The sequence below is a fragment of the Tauraco erythrolophus genome, chromosome 22 (genome assembly GCF_009769465.1).
Source record: "Tauraco erythrolophus isolate bTauEry1 chromosome 22, bTauEry1.pri, whole genome shotgun sequence".
Classification (NCBI taxonomy): domain Eukaryota; kingdom Metazoa; phylum Chordata; class Aves; order Musophagiformes; family Musophagidae; genus Tauraco; species Tauraco erythrolophus.
The window spans coordinates 11,062,292-11,086,997 of NC_141486.1; the positions used below are offsets into that span (position 1 = coordinate 11,062,292).

Sequence of the window (24,706 nt, forward strand, 5' to 3'; positions counted from 1 at the left end):
GTAAAAAGCTGCACTAACAAAGGCCAAAACATTATCCAAATATTGGAAAAATCCCTCATTTTGATGCTTTATTTCAGCATTCAATTCGAACTGCTCGCATGGAAAAAACGCAGGTGAGTTTCTGTGATTCACACGGTGCATTACTGCATCTTGGCCGTGAGGCTTGATGCTGCCTCAATCACTAACAAAGTAAAACAAACTTTTTACAACAAACAAACAAAAAACCAAATATGTGCTCTACAGATTCGTAAGAAGTGTAATAATGAGGTCTATTATTGTGGTGACCTCACAGCTTTGAGACTCTATTTTCAGTTTCTTAACACACTTTCAACTGTACGAATACGTTTTCTATTCCAAATTCCTTTTTAACTTCAACGCTTCAGTTCAAATTAGCTCAGCATTCTGCTGAGAACATCTTCAAGGGAAAGAAGATGTTCTTCACCGAACAACTTTGGCTGAAAAGCCCTGCCTTGCAGGAGGCACATGATCTTCTCTTCATTTTAGAAGATTAATTTCTAGGAAAAAAAGATTGCTTGGCTCAAACTCCCTCGGAAAGAACTACAACTGGTGACTACAGTTGCCTGCAGACTCTGAGCAACCTACAGCCCAAGACTTTCTCTGCAACTGCTTCACCGACCAGCTGGTCCTCAAGGAAGCCGCCTACTCTGCAGGGCTGGACTGTGTTCCCTCCAGGCCATAGAGCATCTACATCCTGGAGGGGAGGTACTTTCCCAGTAGGCATTTCCCGCTGAAAATTCAAGCACGCTGGTTACTGTGGAAAAAGTTACTAAACAACCAACAAAGTATTTGTGCTGAGAAATCTGCATTTTGAACTTTCCCTCTTAAAAAACTAGAATCAGCACTGACTTGAGCTGCCTTTTGAGCTAATTTGGTAAATGTACATAGTAGAATCATATCACTTTGACCCAAACGCACATGCAAAATTGTTACATAGCTATTTTAGCATTAGATCAAATAAAAAATAAAACAATGTTATCAGATTTCACGAAATTTAAACACTAGAATGTAGCACATATTTACCTATAATTGCTATAGCTACCAGAACACTTCGTTAGCTTAGTCACTGTCTGCTACATTGACTGATTTCTACCTGCCTATTTTCTTGTATTTTAATTTTAGAAGTACAAAATTACATTGCTCCAAATGCAAAAAATGCATTTAAAGAATGAAACTTGCCTAACAGTGTTTTTAGTTCTGGTAATGCAATATTCTACATTCAACAGCAACTTAAACTCATTTTTCAGGGTTAAACAAAATACTCAGGAACTTGTAAAAACACTTTTGTCACACACGAAAAAACCCCACAAACACCACACCCAATATTATTAAGTGCAAAATTTCTGAATGCTCAGATTTATACCCTGTATAAATACTCTCAGAGCTTAAAAACAATTCCTGAGGTGCTAAAGAGTTAATCCTTTGCACGGTGGTCACTGTAAATAAGCACGATTTGGGCTAAGCAATATTGCTGTCAGAGACACCAGGCTTTGCAGGTGTGGGCAATAATTAAAGGTTTCAGCACATCTACCTGGGTGAAGTATTTTTGCTTCCTATTCCAAGGAGGAAGCCCTCTCTGTGGAGAGCAGAAGAGCTCATTAATGAGGCTAATTAGGTGTAAAGGGGGTAGAGTCTGGCATCAGCTGCAGCTTATACTAGCTAATCATTAAGCTCTGTAATCTCTACCCCAGAACAGCAGATGATCATGTTCCTAGGTGACTGATGTTGCTAAGAAAATTTCCAGCACCTGAGTACCTGACCAAATACTTTTTGGTGAGGCTAAAAATTCCCTTAACCCTCCACATGCCAGACAGTGGAGCAGACATCATTTCTTCACTCATCAATTTTCTAACAATGGATATCCAAAGAAATCTGAACTTGACATGAGGTCTATAAGGTGATTTATTTCAGAATTAAAAAAAAATCAAAAATCAATGCCATTCAAGAGCATATGGAAGGAAGGCCAGTAAATAATGTTTGGTGGAGCAAGAAGAATATAGATATGAGCAATAATGACTGAAAAAGAGTGATCACGTGTAACTGCTAAAGGTTTGTGAGTTCTCCTTGTAATTTCTTTGCATAAAGTAGTGAGGATAGTTACAATACCACAGGGATGGAAGCCTTGTTAATAAATATGTAAAATAAGGATTTCATTGTACTCATCTAATTTGAAATGAGAAAAAGGACATAATTTCCATGGAGAGAATACATGAAATCAGAGCTCAGTCTGGAACTTGTTTTGTAAAATGAACTGCAAGGATGGCAAACTATTCTAGCACCTCAGCATGAATTTTTGAGTTCATCAGGCAGAACAGACCCTTTATTGGCAACTTGCTTCTGTCGTTTTTTTCTCCAATTGAAGCAGCAGATTTGACTCAAAAATTTTTAGATTCAGTTCAAATTCAACAAGAAATAGAATATTTTCCTACTGCAATTATTTTACTGCCTGGTGGTATGGCTTGTAGTAGATCCTTGAATTACTTGTGAATGAACGTTAAAGCAAAATAAATAAAAAAATAAGCACCTTAGTTATAACTGTTGAGTTACCATTAAAAGCAGTACGTTTTAAAAGGTGCAATTTCATACTGACCAAGAAACTAAGCTGCAATTTTGTAAAGGTCACAGGATTGCAAATATGATTAAATCAGCATATTTAGCTGATCCTTATTGTCACTGGAACAAAAAAAATCACCTCGATTTCCTCTGGTTCTGTTTACTAACTGAAACGTTTAAGGATTAAAAAGAAAAATGCCTTGAAAAACCAGAAAGATGAGCAAGTACCACTGTGGTAACAAAGGCTTAAGCGTATTTAACGCCAACTCCCTTGTCTCCGTGTTACCTGTGGGCTTGGAGACGCACAGATTAAATAACATGAGGTGCTCAGAGGTGGCTCTGGCTCCCGTTATAATCAGGGATATGGATGCACACATCAAGATAAACGACACCGGTAATCCAAGACTCCTCTTAACACCAACAGAAAAAAATCTCCACTAATTACTAGCGCCTTCTCTTACAACCGTACGGAAGTCAGTTGAATTGGATGATAAAAACGCTTTGCAGCCAGCGTCGCATTATTTTTACTAATTCTGCAGATATATTGTAAAGACAAAACGACACTGGGTTATACAGGTTTTCACAAAAGCCTTGGCATAAGCCCCCCTCGCCAGTATCAATACTACACACTGCAGCTTTAGCTGCTTCTACTCTAGAATGACACGTGCACGAAAAGTTTTCATATGTGTGTAGGAAGTACTCAACACTGAAGGTGTAGCACAGTTTCTTCAAGAGGAACATCATCTCTTCTGAAAGACAACTGTTATCAAAATACCTTGGAATGCCTGACATGGAGACGGGATGCGACAGCCTTGTCCACCCAGCATCTGAAACAAGTTCTTGCTTTTTCTTTTTTACTTTACAACAAGTTACATAATTCTCTAGCAACATCTCATTTCCATTGGTTGACACCAAAATATAGGATAAAGAAATAAATGACAAGAGCAGAGCTGCAAACCACAGTTTTAGAACACATAAGTGATCACATGAAGAGTCCATCTGCCCAGTGTTCTGTTTCCAACGTAGTCACAAGCAGCTGTTCAGGAAAGAGGAGGAAGGTAGAAAGCCTGGATGCTATTTCTCCCCTCAGAATCTACCAGGCTGAGATCTTCACCTCAGGAAACCTACTGAGTCTGCTGTTGCTTGTGTATCAAACAGACCTGAACTGAGGCCTCTCCCAAGTCTCTCTCCAATCTCCCCCAAGCCAATACCAACTTCCTCAGTATCACTCGATAAAGTGCTTGGCAGGGTTACTACCTATTGCACAAAGAACAGCTCCTTCTCATTTATTTTGAACCTTTGCTGTTACAAACCTCTCTTGATTGCCCCTGGTTTTTTTACACTGGAAGAGACAATGAGAAGTAACTCCCGATCCTCCTCCTCCGAATTGTCAGGGAGACCTTTTCCTGTAAATAATGCTACAAAATTGTCTGACATTTACAGTATCTCCAGTACTCAAAGAACCAGATTAGACATTTTACAAGGGGAAAATGTGCAAGAATTTCCTCTGTAAGCAAGAGGCAGGTGTGATTAGCAACCGGGTAAGTACATACAAGCATCTGAATTCCAGAGGAAAGGACAAAACAGAACTCTCTTGCATTTTAGTCAATGGTAACAACTCTGTTTCCCTAAAGTCTAACTCACCACCACAATCATGTATGTTCCATGGTCTGCAGAGACAAGAAGATCAGTTCAGAGGAGTGATTCCAAGATTTGGCACTATTTTTGCATTGTTTTAATGTTCCTGACAAGTGCTCCATTGTTTCTTACCCACGTACACACTTCATTTCAGTAATTAGCTGTCAGAGCAGGCCCAACAGCAACTGAGTATTGTCTGCTCGAATCATATTAATGAAATGCAATCCACTCCAACGTCCTGAATGCACATCTGTAATTGCATTAAACAGAGAGGCTGGGGACATCAGCGAACTCCAGCTCCTGAACAGGGCATTCTGATCAAGAGTGTTAATCCATTATTTCTCAGGGATTTGACAACCAATTAATATTACAGGGCTTCCTATACAGCAATAAGGACTGATGATCCAACATTTTTTTAATTATTATTTTTAAGCATAAAAAGTGACTTTTCAGCCTCTGGGATATCAAAGTAAAAGCTGTGCAGAACATTTATGGATGTAACACCCTTAAAGGCAGACTAGGAAGAACTGCAGGGTGCAGCATGGCAAAAGCAGCCTTTGTATTTAAAGATTCAGCATCTGTATGTTGAAACCTAAACACAGAACACTCAGTGTATACACTACACTGAGCATAATTAAAATTAAATAAACCCCAAGATCTTTATCAAATATACAAGTTTTTAAGACCTCTTATATGACTGGTAGAATCAACGTTCCCGAAGAATACAAAATGCAGTTGATTACTTCTGGTTATAAACTGATACTTGTCAGTCAAGTCACTACACCATTTTTTCCATTTTCTGTTTCGTGTTCTCCATCACTAAAGACTTTTCCAAAGAACAGAATTTTGGACAAGATGAAAACCAAGAAAAACACGTAAGCGAAATATCCTGTGGGTATAATAGTCTTTGGAAAACTTTCATGTCAGTTTGCTATTAAAATTTAATTAAAATTGAGCACAATAAGCTATGACAAGATAATGGATGGGAAATGTAGCTTTAGGGCAGAATGAGGATATCTAGAGCTCTGGCTAGATGCGATGCTTTATTTTTGGTCATGTTTGGCAACTATTCTTGAGACTTCTGAAACACATCTTAATTATAACAATTCACAGAAATTCACAGAGAAGAAAAGAACAGCACTGCATTTCAGTTATCTCAGGATCTGTAACATATGCCAAATAAGTAAGAGATTTGTAGGGCTCCACTACCATCTAGTCCTTAATTTCATCCACGTTCACGCCCACATCAAGGAACACTCTTTTCCAGCTAAAAAGCCCTGCAAGACCCTCCCAAAGCATTAAGTATTTTGTGGCTTATCTGTAAATAAAATTAATCTATTTCCTCACACAGACAGAAAATCTTTGAATACCATTTACCTTCATAGTTGAAAGTAACAATCAAATCTGGTGTCACATAGACCTGAACCAAAAGCAGTCAAAAGCCTTCGGAATGACTTCGACTTCGGGAAATCAATAGCCCTTTATCAGAGACAGCTTCTTTGCTCACCCTGGAAACTCATTTTAAGAGAGCTGGAGTGTAATTTATTCAACATCTAAAGGCAAATGCATGATTAAGTGACATTTGGAAGAGAACGCATATCCCAAACATGAGCTTAAAATCCCCAAACGAGGGGACGCAACATACGCTATGTTTTTAAAGTTTTCATGAAGAAGTCCCCCATATCAACTGGAAAGCCACTGCTCAAAAAAAAATATGTATTTATAGCTTCATAGATACGCTTTGATAAAATATTTGCATACCTGTTAGAATTAACAATTATTTAATTAAGCTCTACTACCAGAGACACAGCGGCCATCTAACAGGTAAGCGACAGCATTCCAGTCTTTGGCTGCCTTCAAGCATTAATGTTCTTGTATGTAAGAAGAAAGCATATTCGGGTTAAAGTGTTCTTTATTTTTCATATATTCTTTGTGGAGAATATGTAATAAATTCTTAGTTGACAAATGGGGAATGAACTTTACCTACACAAGTATAGACGGATCCTGAAGAAAGGCAAACTACTCCTGTTTGTAATCCTTACAAATTGCTTTCATTTTCACCATTAATCCTCTCCAGGAAAAAAAAGTTCTAGAGATACAGATTTTAACTACGGCTTTGAACTTCACCAAAAATAATTCTTTGGTGTAGCTTCCTTTTCACTGAACGTCAGGGGTAAGCAATATATATATATATATATAACTTACAGCTTTTAAAGCGCATTTAGGGGAAAATCATGCCACCTTTGTTTCTACGTTATTTTTTAAGAATCTAGTATAATTTACTGTCTCTGAGTAATAACGCCAAATAGGATGTCTGAAGAGTATAATGTCAGTAACAAGTTTTACACTTTTAGAATCAACAATATATATATGTACATATAAAACAGGCATATAGTTACTCACATATAAATCACAAAACTAAATACTGCAACAGAAATTATTCCAAAGAGAGCTACACTTGGACACAAAAGTAACCTTTAAGGAGTTAAAATGTCCTCAACTACAAGTCAAGTTGAAACTTATTTAATTAGGTTCTGTATTTGAAAAAATGAAATAAATTCTTTCATTAACTAAACCAAACTCCCTTAAAGGCAACAATATGTTCCCTCTCTGTCAGGACAGAGCGCAATGAAATCTTTATTTTAATTGGGGTTAGCTAAGGGGCCATTTGGCTTCAGATGCTTTGTTTATCAGCCCTAAGCTTTACAGCTTAGCCAGTACTTGAAATATTTTATTACAGAATTATTTCGTTAAAAAAAAAGAACACAACTGAAAAAACCCCCACACTCTTGCAAGTAGTTTTATACAGAGATAATTTTAAATGTGCATTTTGAAAACTGGAAGTCCAAGTCAAAGGTATCTCAAAAGAAAGCACTGATTTCCCTTTGCATTACTGAGATATAGGTCTCCTTTATAAACGCCCAGTTCTAATGGTTTCTGCATCATGCCCTTCCCTAAGCAACCCAGCAAAGATGCAACCGTAGAACAATGGATCTCTCCATGGAGATGGCTACGGTGAAGCCACCAAACACACCTCATTTTTGTATTTTGTCACAACCACACTTCCTTTGCTGCCGACAACGTTTCAGAACCCTTCCCATTGTGTGGATCTCCATTTCACAGCTGACTGGTGCTGCAGGAAGAAAGGAAGACTCTAACGCGTGAGAACTCAGAGACAAACCTTTCATAAGAATAAAACCCCACACTTTATATAAAAATCATTCAAGGGTGCAGCTTACTTGCCATTTTTCTCTAAACAGCTTTTAACTTTCACATGAAAACCTTGGAGTCTTGCACCTGAAAAGCTTGGAGTTGATTGATTCAGTTTTAAAACAAAGAAAATTAATTCCTATTCAGTAGATGACACTTTTCTCCTGTAATAAACCAATTTACAAATATCAGACATCCTCAGGAATACAGTTACTGAAAACAGTACAGAAAACAGCTATCACAGGAATGGAAGGTGAACAGGAACTCCACAAAAACATAGCCCCACTTCATTCCAAACTGCAGCTAAAATTAATGAAATTACCCAGAATAATTTCCTGCTTTATCGTGAGGATCAAGCTTAGACTGGATTTTGGATTTATTCCTTATTAACCTCCAAGCCTTAGGAGTGTTCCTAAAGCTAAAATAGAGTGGAAAATGAAAAAATAGAAAACTCTGAACCTAATTTCCACAAATGAAATACAGTATTATGATATTTCCATATTCTTTTCCCTTGTGGTATCACTAAAACTTGGTATGTCAAAGAGACTTTCTTTTTTTCCAAAATTATAAAAACTACTTCAGATAATTTCTAATTGTCTTCTGGAAGATACTGGCGTTATCATGCTAACGGTTACACACATGTTACATGCCACAGCACACTACATACATTATTTAAGATATAAAAACTATGCCAACAGTATTGTATTAAATCCAATTTAAGAATTTGGTTTTATTTTTAAAACAAACTTAATGTCTTTTGTTTTCAGAAATAAAGATATTGCTGCTGAATCTGACAGAATAAAGCTTATTTCAAACAAATCATTGAGGTATGTGCTTCATGTTCATGCTACCTTAAAGAAAATATAACAATTTCAAATTAAATGTATTATTCATATTAGTTTTTTTTTCTCTAGATACCTTTTTGCGTATCTTCTCTGCACTGTTCCCTCATGAGAACTGCAATAAAAATGAGCTGCTTCTGCAACTTCTCAGCAGGTATTTTGATTGGAGAGTAATCACAGTTTTCTCTACAATCTTTATACAATTTATGTCCTCATCATCTAACAAATAATTAAAAGACTTAAATTGACATCAATATGTATACTTTTCTCTAACAATGCAAACTAATTGTATATCTCTAAAAGAGAAAAATGTTTATTAAAAAAATAATCTAGTGACTATACCAACTATTGAGTTCAAAGCAAAGACACCACATGTGTCTAAATAAATATCAAGGAAGTGTCAGAGGTAAATGAGGAGAGACCAGGTGAAGTGTGTGTGATGTGTTAATTGTATTAAAAAAAAAAATAATAGAGCAAGACAGAGAAGCTGAACTTCCAATTATCCTAACGGTATCTACTTCACAACACATTTTCAAACTTGAAAGAGACATTTGAAACCATAGGAATTCTGAGCAGAATACCTCCAGCTGTGCCTGCATAAATCTTGCACGCTGTACATACACAGTTTATTTAAATACCAAGTAAAGTTATGACTTACAAAATGCATATTTCAGTCACAATAGAATATCTGTCATTGCCAAAAGCTGCTACTCATTGAATGAAAGGAACAGAAAACAATGAATTAAATTAGAAAAAGATAAGAAAAGACAGAATTTTTCATTTGATGTTTTTCTAGACTGAAGTAGTGTGGTTTTTAAGAACAACACATTTATCAGCCCTATGCAGAGCTTACATTTTTGTGCCTCCCAAAACAGAAGAAAGCAGAAAAAGCTGATCCTGAATGCTAAATTAATTTCTGCCTATATAGTGTTTTGGTCATAAGCCGGAATTCACCTTCCACTAATGCTCTGCCCATACCAGAATCAATTTATTTGTGGGAAGAAAAGTTCCCCAATTCTCTGATGATATGCAAGAGCCAAAGCAGAAAAGGGGCTTAGTTCCCCTTCCACATTTTCCCTTTCCAGAAGCCTGAAGCAAGTGACAAGTACGACGCGAACACCCAGGCGAGCAGTACCCCGTCCCTCCCCAGGACTGAAGCAGCAGACGACAGGCAGCACCTGCTGAAGCGACATTCACGTGTGATGGTGCTCAGCCTCAGGGCAGTCTCAGAACATCCCAGTGTGGCTCTGGGAAGCACAGCTCTGAGGGGTGGCAGGGCTCCTGCGCCGGCTGCCCCGGGAAGCAAGCAAACCGCACCACCCGCTATGGCACACGTACACCTCTCCGTCTGCCTTCAAGCCTGCAGCGTTTCAGGTGCCCCCTATGAGCTCTGTCACCTACCTGTGCAAATCACTGCACAGCATTTTGATTAACTGCCTTTCCCTCTGCTCTTTTTGTACTATAAGAGTGCAAATTTTATGCTTCAGTTCATTCCCAATCTATAATGTGCGTAGTGGAAGACTAGAGAGGCACAATTTTTCTATTATGAAGCTCTATTAATTTGTTCCTAACCTGATTAAATATTCTAATTTTTATCATTATTTCATCAAGTTTCCCTGCTACTGAAGTTCTGCTTTACAAACCCAAATAGCAAGATCTCTGTAACCTTCTTGCAAGGGCAGTAATACTTTCTGTTCAATTGTGCAGCTGCTCATCTGAGTACGAATGTAAATGCCACTCCGTACTGCCTGAACTCTCTTTCGGGGTGAGTTTTTTTAGTAGTGATGGGGTTTTTTTTTGTGTGGTTTGTTTTCTTTGTTTGTTTTTTGGTGGTGTGTTTTTGGTTTGTGGTCTTTGGGTTTTGGTTGTTTTTTTAGGGGGTGGGGGGCAGGCACAGTAGCGGGGGGGGTGGTTCGGTTTCCTACTATCAAATGCAACTTATTCACAGCTCATTTAAAAACCAGAGTCACTGAGTGCCTTACACAGGAGCTGAATTCAACAGTCACGTTATTTTATGCTTGGTGTTTGTTTACTTGCTTCATTGTTCTACTGTAAGTCCCCTGCGCTTTATTAGTTCAGGAAATATCTTCAACTTTTCCTGCGTGGCGGCATTGCACACTGCTTCACTGCTTGCCGAGGCTGTGCACTCTCAATTATAAGTAAAATACCAGGAAAAAAACACAATAAAAACGCAGGCAAAAGTCAGTCTAAAACACAGAAACAAAGGCTTGAAACAAATTGCGAAGAAACAAAACCAAGTGTATAAAATAGCACAAAAAACCAGAGAATCAGGTGCAAAAGGCACAGGCGAATAATTTATCAGTTGAATGTACAAATCCTTCCCCAGTAAAGCTGGAGCATCACAGAGCTGTTCCTCACTGTACAGCCTTCCCTGGTAGTAGGAAGATTTAGAGGCTTTTGAACAAAGCTATTTTTATTTCTGCAGCACCCCCACAAGACACCAACAGTGACCCTTATCCCATCTGACGGCCGAACACGTCATTTCGACGGAGGCTGCGGAGTTACCTACACAACGAGAGCCAGGGTACCTCTCTCCAGCTTGCTCACAGCTTCCAACAAACTAAAACACCACAAAAACTTAAATGCCAGCATGAAACAGGTAAACATTAATCATCTGAAGAGCAGCCCTGTGAATATCAGTATTCTGAAAACCACGCTCAAAGAAACTCAACACCTCATCTCTTCCTGCTGTTAGTGCACTACCAGATGCAGCGCCCAGTCCCTTACTTTGGGCAATGAAGTACAAAACCAGTCCCATGCTGGTCTTCTTGGGGGGTTGTTTAGGTTTGAGTTTTGTTGTTGGTTTTGTTGGGTTATTTTGCTTTAACACATATGATGGACAGGAAAGTCTGACTGCATCTTTTATGGCAGAAACGCCATATCCAGCAGGGGGTTATGCTAATTTTCTCAAGTGTTCTTTTTTATTACCTTTCTCTCAGAATCTCAGTTTACCGCCCCTAGCGTGGCATCCTGAATTGTACAACGCAGTATCTTGTAACAGTCTGGAAATTACAAAACAATTCTATTTACTACCTAACAGACTGCTGTAAGAGATTAAAGAGAATGTCTTTTCAGTTTCATTAACATATGTATATCTCAACAGATTTAGCTGTAGAATATTAAATGCATTTCGAAGAACAGTAAATGCTTGTTAGAAAAAGCATTTTTAAGGTTTAACACAGCAAAAGCTGAAGCTTGTCTATAGCAACGGTAATGCTCTGTGACAAAACACAATCCACACAGAAAAAACAAACAAACAAACAAAACTGTCTTTCCCCAACAGATCTTTTTCAAACAGTGATTTTGAATTCTGGCTAGTATGTCTTCTAGAAGACTTTCCATAAATGGTACAACATAACACTAGTTAAAGGTAGCTTCTAAGGGAAATTGTCAAAAACTAGCATCTTCAAAATGCCATAACACACAGAATCTTCTTACTAGGAAGAAAAAAATCTTGAGTTGCAGAATATAGACAAATTCAATTTACCTCCCTTTTATCACACAAACATCAGGTTTTGCGCACTGTGACTGTCGATGCCACTGTCACTGTCTGCTCCTATCCGTTAGTGAAGTCATCAGGATGAGATCCAGAAATGACCATCATTTAGGCACCACGAGGCTGTCTATACAGGCACACATCTGAGAGTCAACAGCAACTAAGCAGGAAAAAGTAAAGGGGGGGGAGAAAACTACAAAACACACATCAGCACCAGCTTTAGAAGGAGTACAACAAATTCACAAGTAGAACAAAAAGCTTTACTTTACACACCTCTGCTGGCTGTTTCCCCTACAGTTCTGGAGGGTTTTTTATCAAGTTTGTACACATGTAATACAAGCATTAGTGATCTTCCTTCTTCATATTTTCTGTAAATGGACAAACACTCCTAAACCCCTGACCTATCAAGACAAGGATTTCCTCTGTATACAACTTACACCTTTAAAATACACATGTGGAAAAAAATTAAAAGCTATGCAAAAGATGGCTATCTAGAGGAAGTAACTGGGATATAGCAATTACTGGGAGTTGGAAACAACTATTTACTCTTCCACTGAACAACTTAAAAAATAACTCACCATGGCAACAATCGTACTTCATAGTAGATAAAGCATTGAATGCTACAAAGCCTTTTCAAAATGAATTATGCACCAGTATGTAACATGCACTTTAAAAAAGTTACTGTACACATTCTCCAACAAAATTTCCTTTTGGACTCATCTAGCATTTGGTTTTTTACTCTATACCACACATCATCTACTTTTCTGACTTCTGTTTGACTCAGATCTCATAGGTCTGGAATTGCTGAAGGAATTTATAGCATTAGTCTGGGCAAGGGACTGATACAAAATAATCCAGTGGCCTTATGTCAGGCCATCCCACAGCTGTGTTAACAGCTTCCGGAGACAGGGACGATTTGTGATTCTGGTGCCATGGTGTTGCTTACGAATCCGTAACGCAAAATCCTTAGTGGTGTAAAAACTGAAATGAGTAAGTAAATCACCCTCTTAAAACACTTTGAAACTCCCACTGTTGCAGGAGACCTAAATATCTGTGGGACTAATCTTAACTTTACCTTCCTTGGCCACGAAGTTAAACAGAGGCAAAGACCAGCAGCTTTCTTATAAAGAGCACACAGTTCTTGGGCAGCCAACACACGATGGCAGAGCAACATCGATGCTTCAGTTCCTTACAGTTAGGTACAGTACCCTGCTAGTAAGAACCCATTCAGAGCTCCTAGAGGAACAACTCCACCAGGATCGATGAGATGTTAAACATAATATCCTGGGACAGTAGGAAATTGCAACGGTGCAAGTGGACTTGTGGGAAAACGGTTACTTTCATAGAAGTAAGATAGCAACTCAGTGGCTGTACCAGTGTATTGATACCGAGAACAGTAACAGCTGTTAAGGCAGATTTCCTAGCAAGAGGTTATAACAAACACAGAAAATTACAATGCTAATTTTTAATGGATGCTTGTCAAGCTATGTCCCGTCCAGAACGCAGATGCATGCCTTCTAAAAACGCCGTTAGCTGCTAAGTTGCATGTCATTTCCTAAAAAATTTTGAGGAACTTTTACGTCTCATTTGAAAGTGATCCCATGTCCCAAGGTCAAAATTCAGAGCAAATTTACTCCGAAACATTGAAGTTTTTAGAGATTAGTTATGCAGTATCTCAGCAGCACAGCACAGTCCAGCGTACGGAGAGATCCACACCATGATATTGACAATCAAGTGGCTCAGATTCTGAGCAAGGTACTCACAACAGGGATGCAATCAGCACTAACACCTACCAACAATGAAGGCAGCAACACATCTTAAGTATATTGCATTGCAAGATCTTTACATCAGCACAACATGGGAAAAAAGAACTGGAGAGCATCCTCGTGCTTCCTCCTTACAGACCGAGTGCTGCAGCTGGTACTTGATGGAAGTGGGACCAGTCAGGCTGCGTCCCCTGCAGACACCGAAGGACTCGGTGGCCAGCGAAGCCCGAAGGAGAGCGCAGTGGCCAGCAGCAGTGCCTCCAGAGGACGTGCATACACAGCAGCACAGACACATGGCTGCAGCACGGATAATCGGATGAGTGATATTAGATATTAGAATGGACAACAGCAACTGAAACGATTCTCCAGAAATGTCTTTACACTCCTGCAAGAAGATAGGAAAGTTTTTCATTTTTTTAAAAAAAAAAACTTAGAAATACAATGATGGAGACACCTTTTTTGAACTACATACCCCTTGTGATGTTCCTACATGGTTCCAGAACTATGACAAAACCACCAACTGACAAGGTTTATTACGTCACTTCCTTCAGTTGAATTGAGTATGTCGAAAAAGAAAAGTTACTTTTTATTTCCTCCCATTCACAATGGCTTTTTTCCCTGCTGTTGCTCAAATTGCATCATATTAAGAGAAAATTGGTATCAAAGTTCCAGTTACGAAAAACGGTAGTGTATTGTCTTCTCTATTCAGAATCCAAACATAAACTATCAAGCTTCGACAGAACAACAGAACTAAGGCAGCAATGTATACTTAAAACATATATACGTACATCCAGGGTAGTTCAGCTGGAATATATAATACACATACGAGTTTCAATAAGTAGTTTCATATTAATTTCAGAAAACATTTTGTAATGTCTTAAACACATTGTTGTCCATTTCACAAATTAGCAAGTAACTTCACCAACAGAAGTGCATGAAAAGTGTGGAAGTAGAAAAGAACATTGGCTCTGTCCTCTCAGATTTTTCTGTTTACTTTAAAGTGGATGCATCTAAATAATATTTAGGGTAAATTTAAACCAAACCAATTCAGAACAATTAAAGTCAATCAGAAACTATCCAGTTATACAGCTAATGGGTGCTCAGGCTAATAAACCTGAATGAGATTGAATAACTAACCATGAAGACATAAAAGAAATTAATTGATGCTGCATTGAAAAGATTCACTTATTATCAGTAACTCCCAAGTTAGTACTGGTAACTATTTGTGGTCCCAGTTCAATCTGAAAGATGTATGTTACACAGAAATTTGAGACAGAGGTAGGCAGTTTCATTCTTGTGGGAAACATCCCAAAATAGAACAAGACTATTTCCAAGGAATCAGCAAACAGTGAAAGTTACTGGGCATGCCTTTCCAGGGCTGAAAGCAGATTTTCAATTGAAAAAAAGAATATTGAAAAATCCCTCAATAAAGTATTAATCAATAATAAGATGCTAAAAATAAAGTAATATATTTTTGGATTTTTTTCATTTTGACGTTGATTTCATAATGCCCTCACAAACAATTTAATTTCACTTTTAAACCCCCCACTATTTCGAGACTGACTTTGTTTCGAAACAGTGCAAAATTCGGTACCGGTAACCAGTGACAGCCTCTTAGCACGGGACAAAGATGACAGCACTGTTACTGCTTCACTCCAGTTCATCCACAGACAGGGAGAACGGCCTCGAAGGGAGAGCAAAGCGTCAAAAGATTTTGCTGGGCACCCCTCAGGAAGACAGTACGAGCTAAAGAGTAACACAGCTCTTGCTGTCAGTAATGCAACCCTGGTAATTCTTCTACCTCCTCGGAGGCATCGCCACAGCTCAGAGACATCGTTGCCACAGACTGGCCTGTACTGGAAATAGTCACAGGTGTTGCAACTGTATGAATCCAGTATAAAACACAGAAATTATGAATATCTAGCATATTCCCAATCAACCAAAATCAGGTTTACATGGGCTTTATAAATGAGAAAAGACTAGATTTAAGGAATACGACAACACGCACAAGAAGCCATTTTACAAGGAATGCATCACCGTGATAACCAGATGAATAAATCCACAGTAACTAAATCAGCCCTCCGAAAGCAAACCAGGACACTGGGATTGAAACCCAAGCAAACAGCAGAACCTCAGGCACGGCCACGTCTCGTCAGTGGCGTGTCGGACACAAAACGGGCCGTTTCAGCTCACGCCGCGTTACGTGCACCCCTCACCTCGGCACCTCACGTACCCCGTGCTGTGAGAGAGACACCCCATTTCCTAATGCCTGCATAGGAGTTGCCAGTGCAAAACAGCAAGTTAGAGAAAACCACCTGCAGGAGCACTTAGATACTGACATCTGTTTGGGTTATAAACGTTTAAGTTACGCCCCTAATGATCCACACAAAAAGTAGCAGCATTGCAAAAGAAAAACAAGCACAGAACTTTCACCTTACGGTGTATCTATACAAACAAAGGAAAGGAACATGGAAGGAAACACAGACAAAAGGAATCAAGACATGGAAATGAAAGCACCTGTTCAGAATATACAGATTTTAAAGCAAAGTGCAAGTAAATAAACACGCTTTTCAAATCTGCCAAGCTAGAAAACGTCGTATGAAGTGCATACAACTGCCTTGGCAAAGCTCACTGCAGTGCCTACGTATCCAGAGGACAGACAGCAAGCCTGTCGTGTGAGAAGGCTGTACATCAAACTTGGAGCCTGCCGTTCGACTGTCACACCCAAACTGGGTGAAAAAGCACCCAGAGGGCTTGGGCCAGCTGCACTGGCACCCCGAGCCCAAAGGCAGGTACCGCATCGTTCCCTACACGCTGCTGCTCTCGCTCCACCTGCGCCTCAGCTTACCTTTAGTCGCACGTGTTAGGGTGTTTGTTTCTTAACAAGGATTGTCTGTGGAAGAAAACCAACGAAATGTTGTCTCTAACCACTGGGTGTCAGCAGAAGAAAGTGCACAGTCAACATCTTGGCCGCGCAAGACGAGTCTCGTTTCCCTGTGCACGACTGTTAGGTACCACAAACCACCTTCACACACACAGCAATTACACAGCTATTCCTGTTGAAGACGACCTAATTCTGTAAATTAAATATTTAGAAGATGATAAAACGATTCCCTCTGCAAACAGCAAAAAAAAAAAAAATCAGGAATTTAGAGAAAAGGAATTCAAGCGAACAAAACGTTCACATTGGTGTCACTGTTAAAATTCTCAGTAATATTCACCAAAATAACGACTTGCCTCAATCCAGGCAAGTAAACACACGGCTTCTAACGTGTTCTACTGTGCGTAACAGCAACCAGGTGTGTGGAGACTGTGAGTACACCATGTGTAACAGAGACTTGGCCATACTTAAAACGTGACAACGCAACTACACAAAACACATATACAGGAGCAGGAAACACAACTGAATCAATTATTTTGTTACATTAATCTTATGATCAGACTTGCAGACTGTATCATCTGGACATGTTTTTTCTTGCAAATGTTCTAGTTACTGAAGTGTTCAGAAAGTTTGTGGCAACAGTAACTCATTCATTCTGGGTGTACACGATCCTATATACATTACACAACCTTGTATCTTCAGAGTAAAAGCTGCTGGACACAGCAAGAGCTCTGACGATGCTTAAGTATAACGCGAACTCAAAGTAAGCTCTGTGACACATTTGGGGCCTACAGAGAATGATGAAAAATAGCTTCACACCAGTTATCCCAAAATTCAACTCATACCAGATGGGACGGTCGATGAAATTAAATTGTCTTACGAGACAAAAACTATCAAAGAAGGCACAGGTGCTGCTGCTTTAAATTTATTTCCTAATTATTAGTGATTTCAAATGAACTGTCAGATTTCTTGAGTTCTGGGACATCAAACACAAAGAACTACATCCCGTTCAGTGTGGCTTGTGCCCCATGTTACAATGACATGTGAAGGTGGTAAGAGGAAAAAAAAACCCACACCATGGAAGTATTTGAAAATCTGTTCTTTTCCTACAAGTTATTTCTCTCATTTGCTTTTCTGTTTGTCTCAGACATATCAAAATGATTTTATTTCTAACTGTTACACCAGTAACAGTTGCAAAATATTTTTTTCCAAACAGACCTTAAAATTTTAAAGCCAATTATGATATCCACTGCAGTCTTTGTGGATTCTAATACATCAACAGAGAGGAATCAAAGAGTTGCTGCACAGACTTTAGTACTCCTCCACTTTTCCACAAGAAACTCCCATCGTTCCGCATTTATACAAGACGATGTGTATCGTGGCCACTCGGAACACCTGTTGGCACATGACCCACAAACTCAGCAAACTGAACTAAGCTGAGAGGAAATAACAAGGAACGTAACTGCTGTGCAGAGGATGGAATTTCTATTAGTCTAAATAGTCTAAAAAAGACTATTTCCAGTGCAGCACTCGAAGCAGAGCACAGCAGAGAAACACAGGGCTGTAAATGGCAGATGCCTTACTCATTCGTGACTAATCGCCAGTTACGATGCTTTGTTAATAAATCACAATCTCATTTTCTATTGTGAACTTAGCAAGTGCATTTCCAGATTGTTTTTCCTCATTACGCACTATCGTTTGGATTTTTGCTAAGATCAGGTTTTCTAAGGGTTTTGAACTAATTTTTGAGTGCGATGGTCCTAAGAGTAATAAGAGTCTCTCAGTAATTGCACTTCCTGTTGGCATATTCTACAATGGAAATGAAATATAAAATAGTCGTGTGACCTGTCTGATACCTCACAGGATGTCTCTAGCAAAACTGGAAACAGAATGCAGGTCATTTGACTCTGAAATGTTCGGCACAGGAAACACTTGAGAGCTTCCTTTATTTAAATCTTAATAATGAAATGTACAATTAGAAAATATTTAATTTATAAAAGCACTTGGGAAAGAAAGCCCCGAAAATTTCCACTTTCCTATTAAGATTGGATTTTATGACATATTTGTGCAATTATGTTTGCAAGTTTTATTTGGTGGAATGATAAGCAAACCAAACAATTTCTTCTACTTCCTCAGGTTAGCTGCTCCTCAGAGTTGCACTTTCTAGGGGTGTGCCACCGTCAACTAATTTTGAATGTTCAGCTTTAACATTCAGCCTTCAAAATACCAGATGGTACTTCCAGAAAAGCAATATAAATTTTTATTTTTCTTCATAAATCCCTTTAACTAGTTAATCTCACACACACATCAAGGCAAAGCATACACCAATATTCCCAGAGTTGCCTGGCAACTACTGGGAGGAGCATCAGAGAAGAAGGAAGCCTGCACGGATGCAGGGAAGTCAGTGTCTCCCTGACACGGATAAAGGAGGCTTACAGCCAGGGTGCCTTGCCAGTTTCCTTATGGTTAACATTTTAACTGGCTCCCATTATTTCACCTTAGACACTTTAAAAGCCCAACACTTACACCCAGACATACATACACAAGTCAATACAATTTCTTTTTTCCACACGATACATGGATTCCCCCAGTAAGATGTGGAAGGACTCATGTTGACTTCAAAAGTCGTTTTTGAACCCTAAATATGAATTGCTGGAATGATGCTGACTTGATGGTGATAACAGGACTGTTTAAAATTCAGACTGAGCTGTTTTTTCCTTCTGGCTTTAAAAATAACAAGTAAGACAAACGTTAGTACTGAAAAGACTTTAGTTACAGAAACATCTTCAACCTCAAGAAACACTATGCCTGTAGTCCAACTTCTAGTCTTTAACATCATGATTAAAATTAGATTTATTACTTGTCTGCATGGCAGATCTCTTCATTAATCTTCAGAGCAGGAAAATGCAAAATACACCACCTTTTCTCAACCAGCAAGCCTTCATCCTCACCCCATGCATCCAGCCTCCCCACTTCCACTCAGAACTCATCTTAGTATGTCCCAGTGCTATTCAGGCTCTCCATTGCCAGCACTGATTTTCTGCTTTGCCACCAAACGCTTGCAGCTGAGAGACGAAGGTATGAGAGACAACAGTATGTTTTGTGCTCCACAGAGATCTTCTTGTTAAGCAGCCACAGGCCTAAACAAGAGCAGTTCAAACAAGCCCATAAACGTGATGTTGAGATTTATCACTGCATTTGCCTGCACGTGTTAGTTTCCCCTGCTTTAGAAACAGGGAACATGGAATATTTTGGAAATATTCTGTGGATCACTCTGCAGTTAGTACCCATATTTCTGAGACATATCTCATGAACTATACTTGAATGTTTCTCATACTATTTACCTTGTCTCTGTCTGTCCTCTGAAAGGAACCCCCTAAGTACACAGTAGCAAACCAGAGTGTCACAAAACATGTGGAAATACACTAACTTGGCTGGACTGATTTGTGTTGAAGTCCATGAAGCTACTTGCAATAAGTCAGGAACAAATGCCTCACTAGAAGCAATAAAACCCAAGATCAAGTACAGAAAAATCCTTCCCCCACTCAGATGGCACTTAATCGTTGCTAAACAGAGATTAGCTCTGAACCAGAAGCAAGAGATTGAATTGCCCTAACAGAACATTTATTGTCAACAGTCACAACTCCAGACATTCGTCATATTTCTGCACAAAAGCACAATAACTTCTTTTCTAATTTTATTATGTTCTTGAGTCCATGATTCCACAAATTTGCATGTTTCACAGTTAAGCATATATTGTGTAAAAAGTTTATCTTTTACTACCTTGAAAAAGAATACAATGAATACCCAAGTTTTGCAGTGAGAGAAAATGGTCAGCTCTGCACTAGCCTTCTATGTTCACTAATTTATACTTTTTTATCATCTCTCTTCTAACTTAACTGTCTTCAAAAACAAGCAACATCCTTACCTTTCCGTAAGAAGTTTTCTGCCTGTCTGATGGATCATGCTTGTTGCACCTCTTTCTGTTTTGGAGACTGGAACAACGTTTCCAGTACTAGTCAGCCAAAGAGCCACAATGCTGACCCTACTACAAGTTGGTTACCCTACACTTGGAATTCTTGTTAGCTTTCTTTCCCACCACAGCTGCAGATCTACACCTCATGCCTACTAATTTCCTACTTACAGGTTCAATTTTCAGGGCGTTTCTGTAGCTCCCGAAGAAAGATGCTTGTGCCTTTAGAAACGCTCTTGCAACACCATCTCCAGTGGTTGTAGAGACTTTCTTCAATCTGCTCTTCAGTGCAGAAACCTGAAATCACACAACAGGTCCAGATTACTCTCATATCGCAAACAAAGCTTAACACATTGCGGCGCAGCTAAATGAAAAGTGCACAGCAGCAGTTATGACAAAATGTGACATTGTGAATTCAGAGTTGAATGTTTCAGTTCTAAAAGCATTACTTTTCAAGCTGTTTTGCTTCTCTAGGATATGATTGGATTCTATTCAGAAACCAACAGGAAAATAAAAGCTTCATTTCAACCTTCCCTCCTACTTAAAATTCACCCTTAACATGCTCTTGAGTACTCTTTTAAAGGAAGTCCATGAAGTTCTGTGTCATTCTTGATAAAATCCGTGAAAGAATTTCAGTTAAATTAATTCAAACATCAGACTAACAGAGAAACTCTTCTGCATAATCAGGCCATCCATCACCACCCAGGCTAAGAAGAGATTCTGTAGGTCTGAAGAATTTATTTGCTGCAAATACAAGCTTGTGGGTTGTTGGTTTTTTTTTTTCTTTTAAGGCTGTATCTATTGTATTTTAGAGACTTAATGAAAAACAACCAAATGAGAGTTTTAGTTCTGCACAGGTGGGCTCCCAGACCCCTGCCGGCCGTGCTCCCGCTCCCCCTCCTCACCGGACCGAGGGAGAAAACCTGAGGAAAAAACGGCGGACTGAGCCGAAGACAGGGAGATCACTTACCAGTTAGCATCACGGGCAAAAGAGACTCGACTTAGGAACATTGATTCAATTTATTGCCAACTAAAGTAGAGTTGGATGGTGAGAAACCAGGACGGAAAATCAACCCCCTTCCCTCACCCCTGCTCCTCAACATCCCCCCTCCATTCCCGACTCCTCCCGGAGCGGCGCAGGGTGATGGCAACAGGGCCCTGATGGGTCCCTCACAGCTCCTCTCTGCAGCTCCTTCCTGCTCACACCTTTACTGGCTCCTCACTCTGCCGCGGAGTCACCGGGATGAGCCAGACCCGCCTGCGACCCGCCGGGCGGCGGCAGCCTCTCCCCACGGCCCCGGCAGCGCCCGCCACACGCCCGCTGCCTCCGGGGCACAACCCGCCGCCTGCCAGCGTCCCACATTCACCACGACACTCTGTCTCTCAGCACCGTCGTCATCTACTGACGTTTCTTCCTTCCCGTTTCTCGGGAGATGAAGCCCACCCGGTGCGGGACGGCTCCTCTCACCCCGCTGCCCCTTCCCGCCCCGGGGAGGTGTTGGATTTCCTCAGGATTCACAGCGCTGACGGCCTCGTCGCCATCCACAGAGACGCTGACTGATCACAGCTCAGCAACCGAACACAACTGACCGAACACGCTTCCGTGCAGGCACAGTCAAACCCACCCAGGTGACCCGAATATTCTCTATTTTCTGCGCACACCCGGGGCTGAAGTTCGAGAGGACCATCCATCGGCGTTCCCTGTGCTGCACAACTCCTCGCACACCCCGTTGTGACTCAGCTTGATGTCTCTTTTCTAGAGCTCAGTAACCGCTGAAGTAACGTTGTGCATCGACGTATCACCGTTAGTGACAGCGTTTCGCCTTCCCAAACACCAGCTGGGAAAGGAGAGGAAAAGCCCTTCCGAAGATGAACATCCAGCTTGCTTCTCCTGCGCTGCAACAGGCCCAGGTTATGCCAAATCATTAACAGTCACCGCAGTAGCAATGTTCTGGTGCGGCAGACAGGCTGAGTTTTTGAGACAGATCTCACGGAACTCGTCACAATATAAAAACAACCACCTGGGCACTGATTCTTGAAAGAAATTCAACGGGTGCTTTAGAGGCTGCAGCTGTGTCACGTGCAAAACCCCAGTTTGATGAGGCACCTTACGCAGAAGACAGGACAGAGCCACCACGTCGGAGAGCAAGCAGAAATCCAGGAAATCCCTAGTCATCTTGATTTGCAGAAGAACAGGAATGACTCCATAAATATCCATATTATCAGTTTAGCAGGAATAATTCTTTCAATAATTAACAAATCTTCCTTTTTCAAATGCTATTCTGAAAAATTCCACTGGGGTAGCCTTAAATATGTCACACTGTGAGAAACGTTGCAGGAATATTATTTACAGAGTAAGCAGATTCTGTTGTAGTGAACACAACTGTGTTTTCTGAGAGTACAATAATACCTCATGAAACATAAGCTGATGGTTCAAGTGTTCACATTAACTTTCAAGACCTTCCTCCCATCCTCCAGTTCACAACAAAAGCTTATTCTGGCCTCACCCCCATCTCCAAAGTAGGCACCAGATGAGTTTTCTCCTGCCTTGGGCCTTTGCGACCAGCCTGCCTTAGTAGCAAACTGCAGGTTGATTTTACTGAAAAACTGTTCTTGAGGGGTCCAGCTCTGCCCCTCCTGGAAGCACATCCACCACTGCCTCCTCCAGCACTCTTGCATTTGGGGAGGGCTCATCTCGCTACATCGGAGTCAAGCATATCATCCATACCGTGCACTACCTGTTCTCCTTTGAAAACCAGATGTTGTATTTGCACTTGTGTTCACCAGAACAGTGGCAAGGAGATTTCCTTTTACTTCAAATTTTCTGCAGAGTCAGTTGTGGAAGGATTTTCATTACAGTTATTTAGTGTAACAGAAATAATCAAGAGCATGTCCAGCATTGTTTATAAACCTGACTGCTGTGGCTTGTGCCCCGGATCCACGCGCTAACGAGCCCACAGGCACACATTAACAGAACACGTGGTAACAGATTGAGTCTATCATGCCCAGAAAATCAGCTCACTCCTATTCACTGAGATCGTGTCTCTCAAGGAGCTGTTATTCCCAAAATGCAAAAGCTTCATCAGATTTTCAAACCCAAACAGCACACTTAACTTCTCCTAGTTCGAAGGAGTCTGACGTTGTAGGGATGAAATATGCATTTATTTCCTATATTAACTTACGTAAACCATTTAAAGGTAGTTCTTAAAAATGCAATAAAATGCCTATAGCTGTGAGTTAACTCCCAAATCCATCTCAAACATTTTTATAAGTGGTTTTCTCTAAACATTCATTTGAAGACAAAGACGTTACTATCTAAATAGAAAGAAAAGGGTCTAATAGTCATTTTACAACAAAATTCAGAAGGCTTGTCACAGCCTTTCTGTGTTCCAGCTTCCCCATTTGGTATTGAAGCAGAACATCGACAGGTATTTTGCTAATTCCTTAACCTTTCAGATCGTTTGCTCTCTTCTAGACTAAATCAAACACTGTAGGATGTCTGTTTTATGTACGTACAATTTACTCTTTCCATCAGGATCACTGCAATAGGCAAGTCATAGTTTTTTAAAAAAGAAAATGTTAACAACACCACATTTAAAGAGACTAACAAGAAAAATAATGTTCATGTTTACTCTGGAATAAATTAGTACACAAGACAAAGTAGATTATAAAAGCGGAATTACGATTTTTTTCTTGCCTAAAGATGCAGTAATACTTTTGTCAAAAAAAAAAAAAAAAAAGACTGTGACCACTCAATATGAAGATTATTCCTAGCCAAACAGACACATATACATGCGGTCTACCCTGAGAGTGTTTTTAAAGAAGATTTTTATACTTCTGGCAGTTCAGGTTTAAAGGTCAGATTTAAACTATCACCATGTTTCAAAATGCAATCTGTGCAATGCAGCATAATGAAATGGTTCAGTAAAGGTGCTAGTGGAAATTCTTTTAATTAGGTCCAAGGCTTTTCAGTTGTCAACATGAATAAAGCAAGAAACATTCTATTGCAAACACAGTGTAAGAAACAAAAATGGATTCACCTTTCACAAAATGGTTCTGCTATGGAGTTGTAGTTTGGTACTTCTTGCTGTCCTGAAAGCAGTTAATTTCCGCTAAGTGAAAACCAGTACCATAGGCTTCCTACTTGTGGAAACTTGTTAATGAATGAATGGACAACAGTAGCACACCCAGCTAAATTACTGACAGCCCACGATATTCATCGGCTGGTGCAAGTTTCCCGTACTCTCACAGCCACCAGACACGCAAGATCTCTCTGGCGCAGTACGCTGCACTGCATCAGGGCTTCAT

General features: G+C 39.9%; 1 protein-coding gene across 3 annotated transcripts in view; it reads right to left on the reverse strand.

Moving 5' to 3' along the window:
- Positions 1-24,706, reverse strand: part of DENND1A (DENN domain containing 1A) — a 205,457-nt gene that overhangs the window by 55,733 nt on the left and 125,018 nt on the right. For all 3 annotated transcript variants that reach the window (XM_086625432.1, XM_086625431.1, XM_086625430.1), the window contains exon 13: positions 20,570-20,695. In XM_086625432.1, coding sequence (XP_086481558.1) covers positions 20,570-20,695 — 126 coding nt within the window. The remainder of the gene's footprint in view (positions 1-20,569; positions 20,696-24,706) is intronic.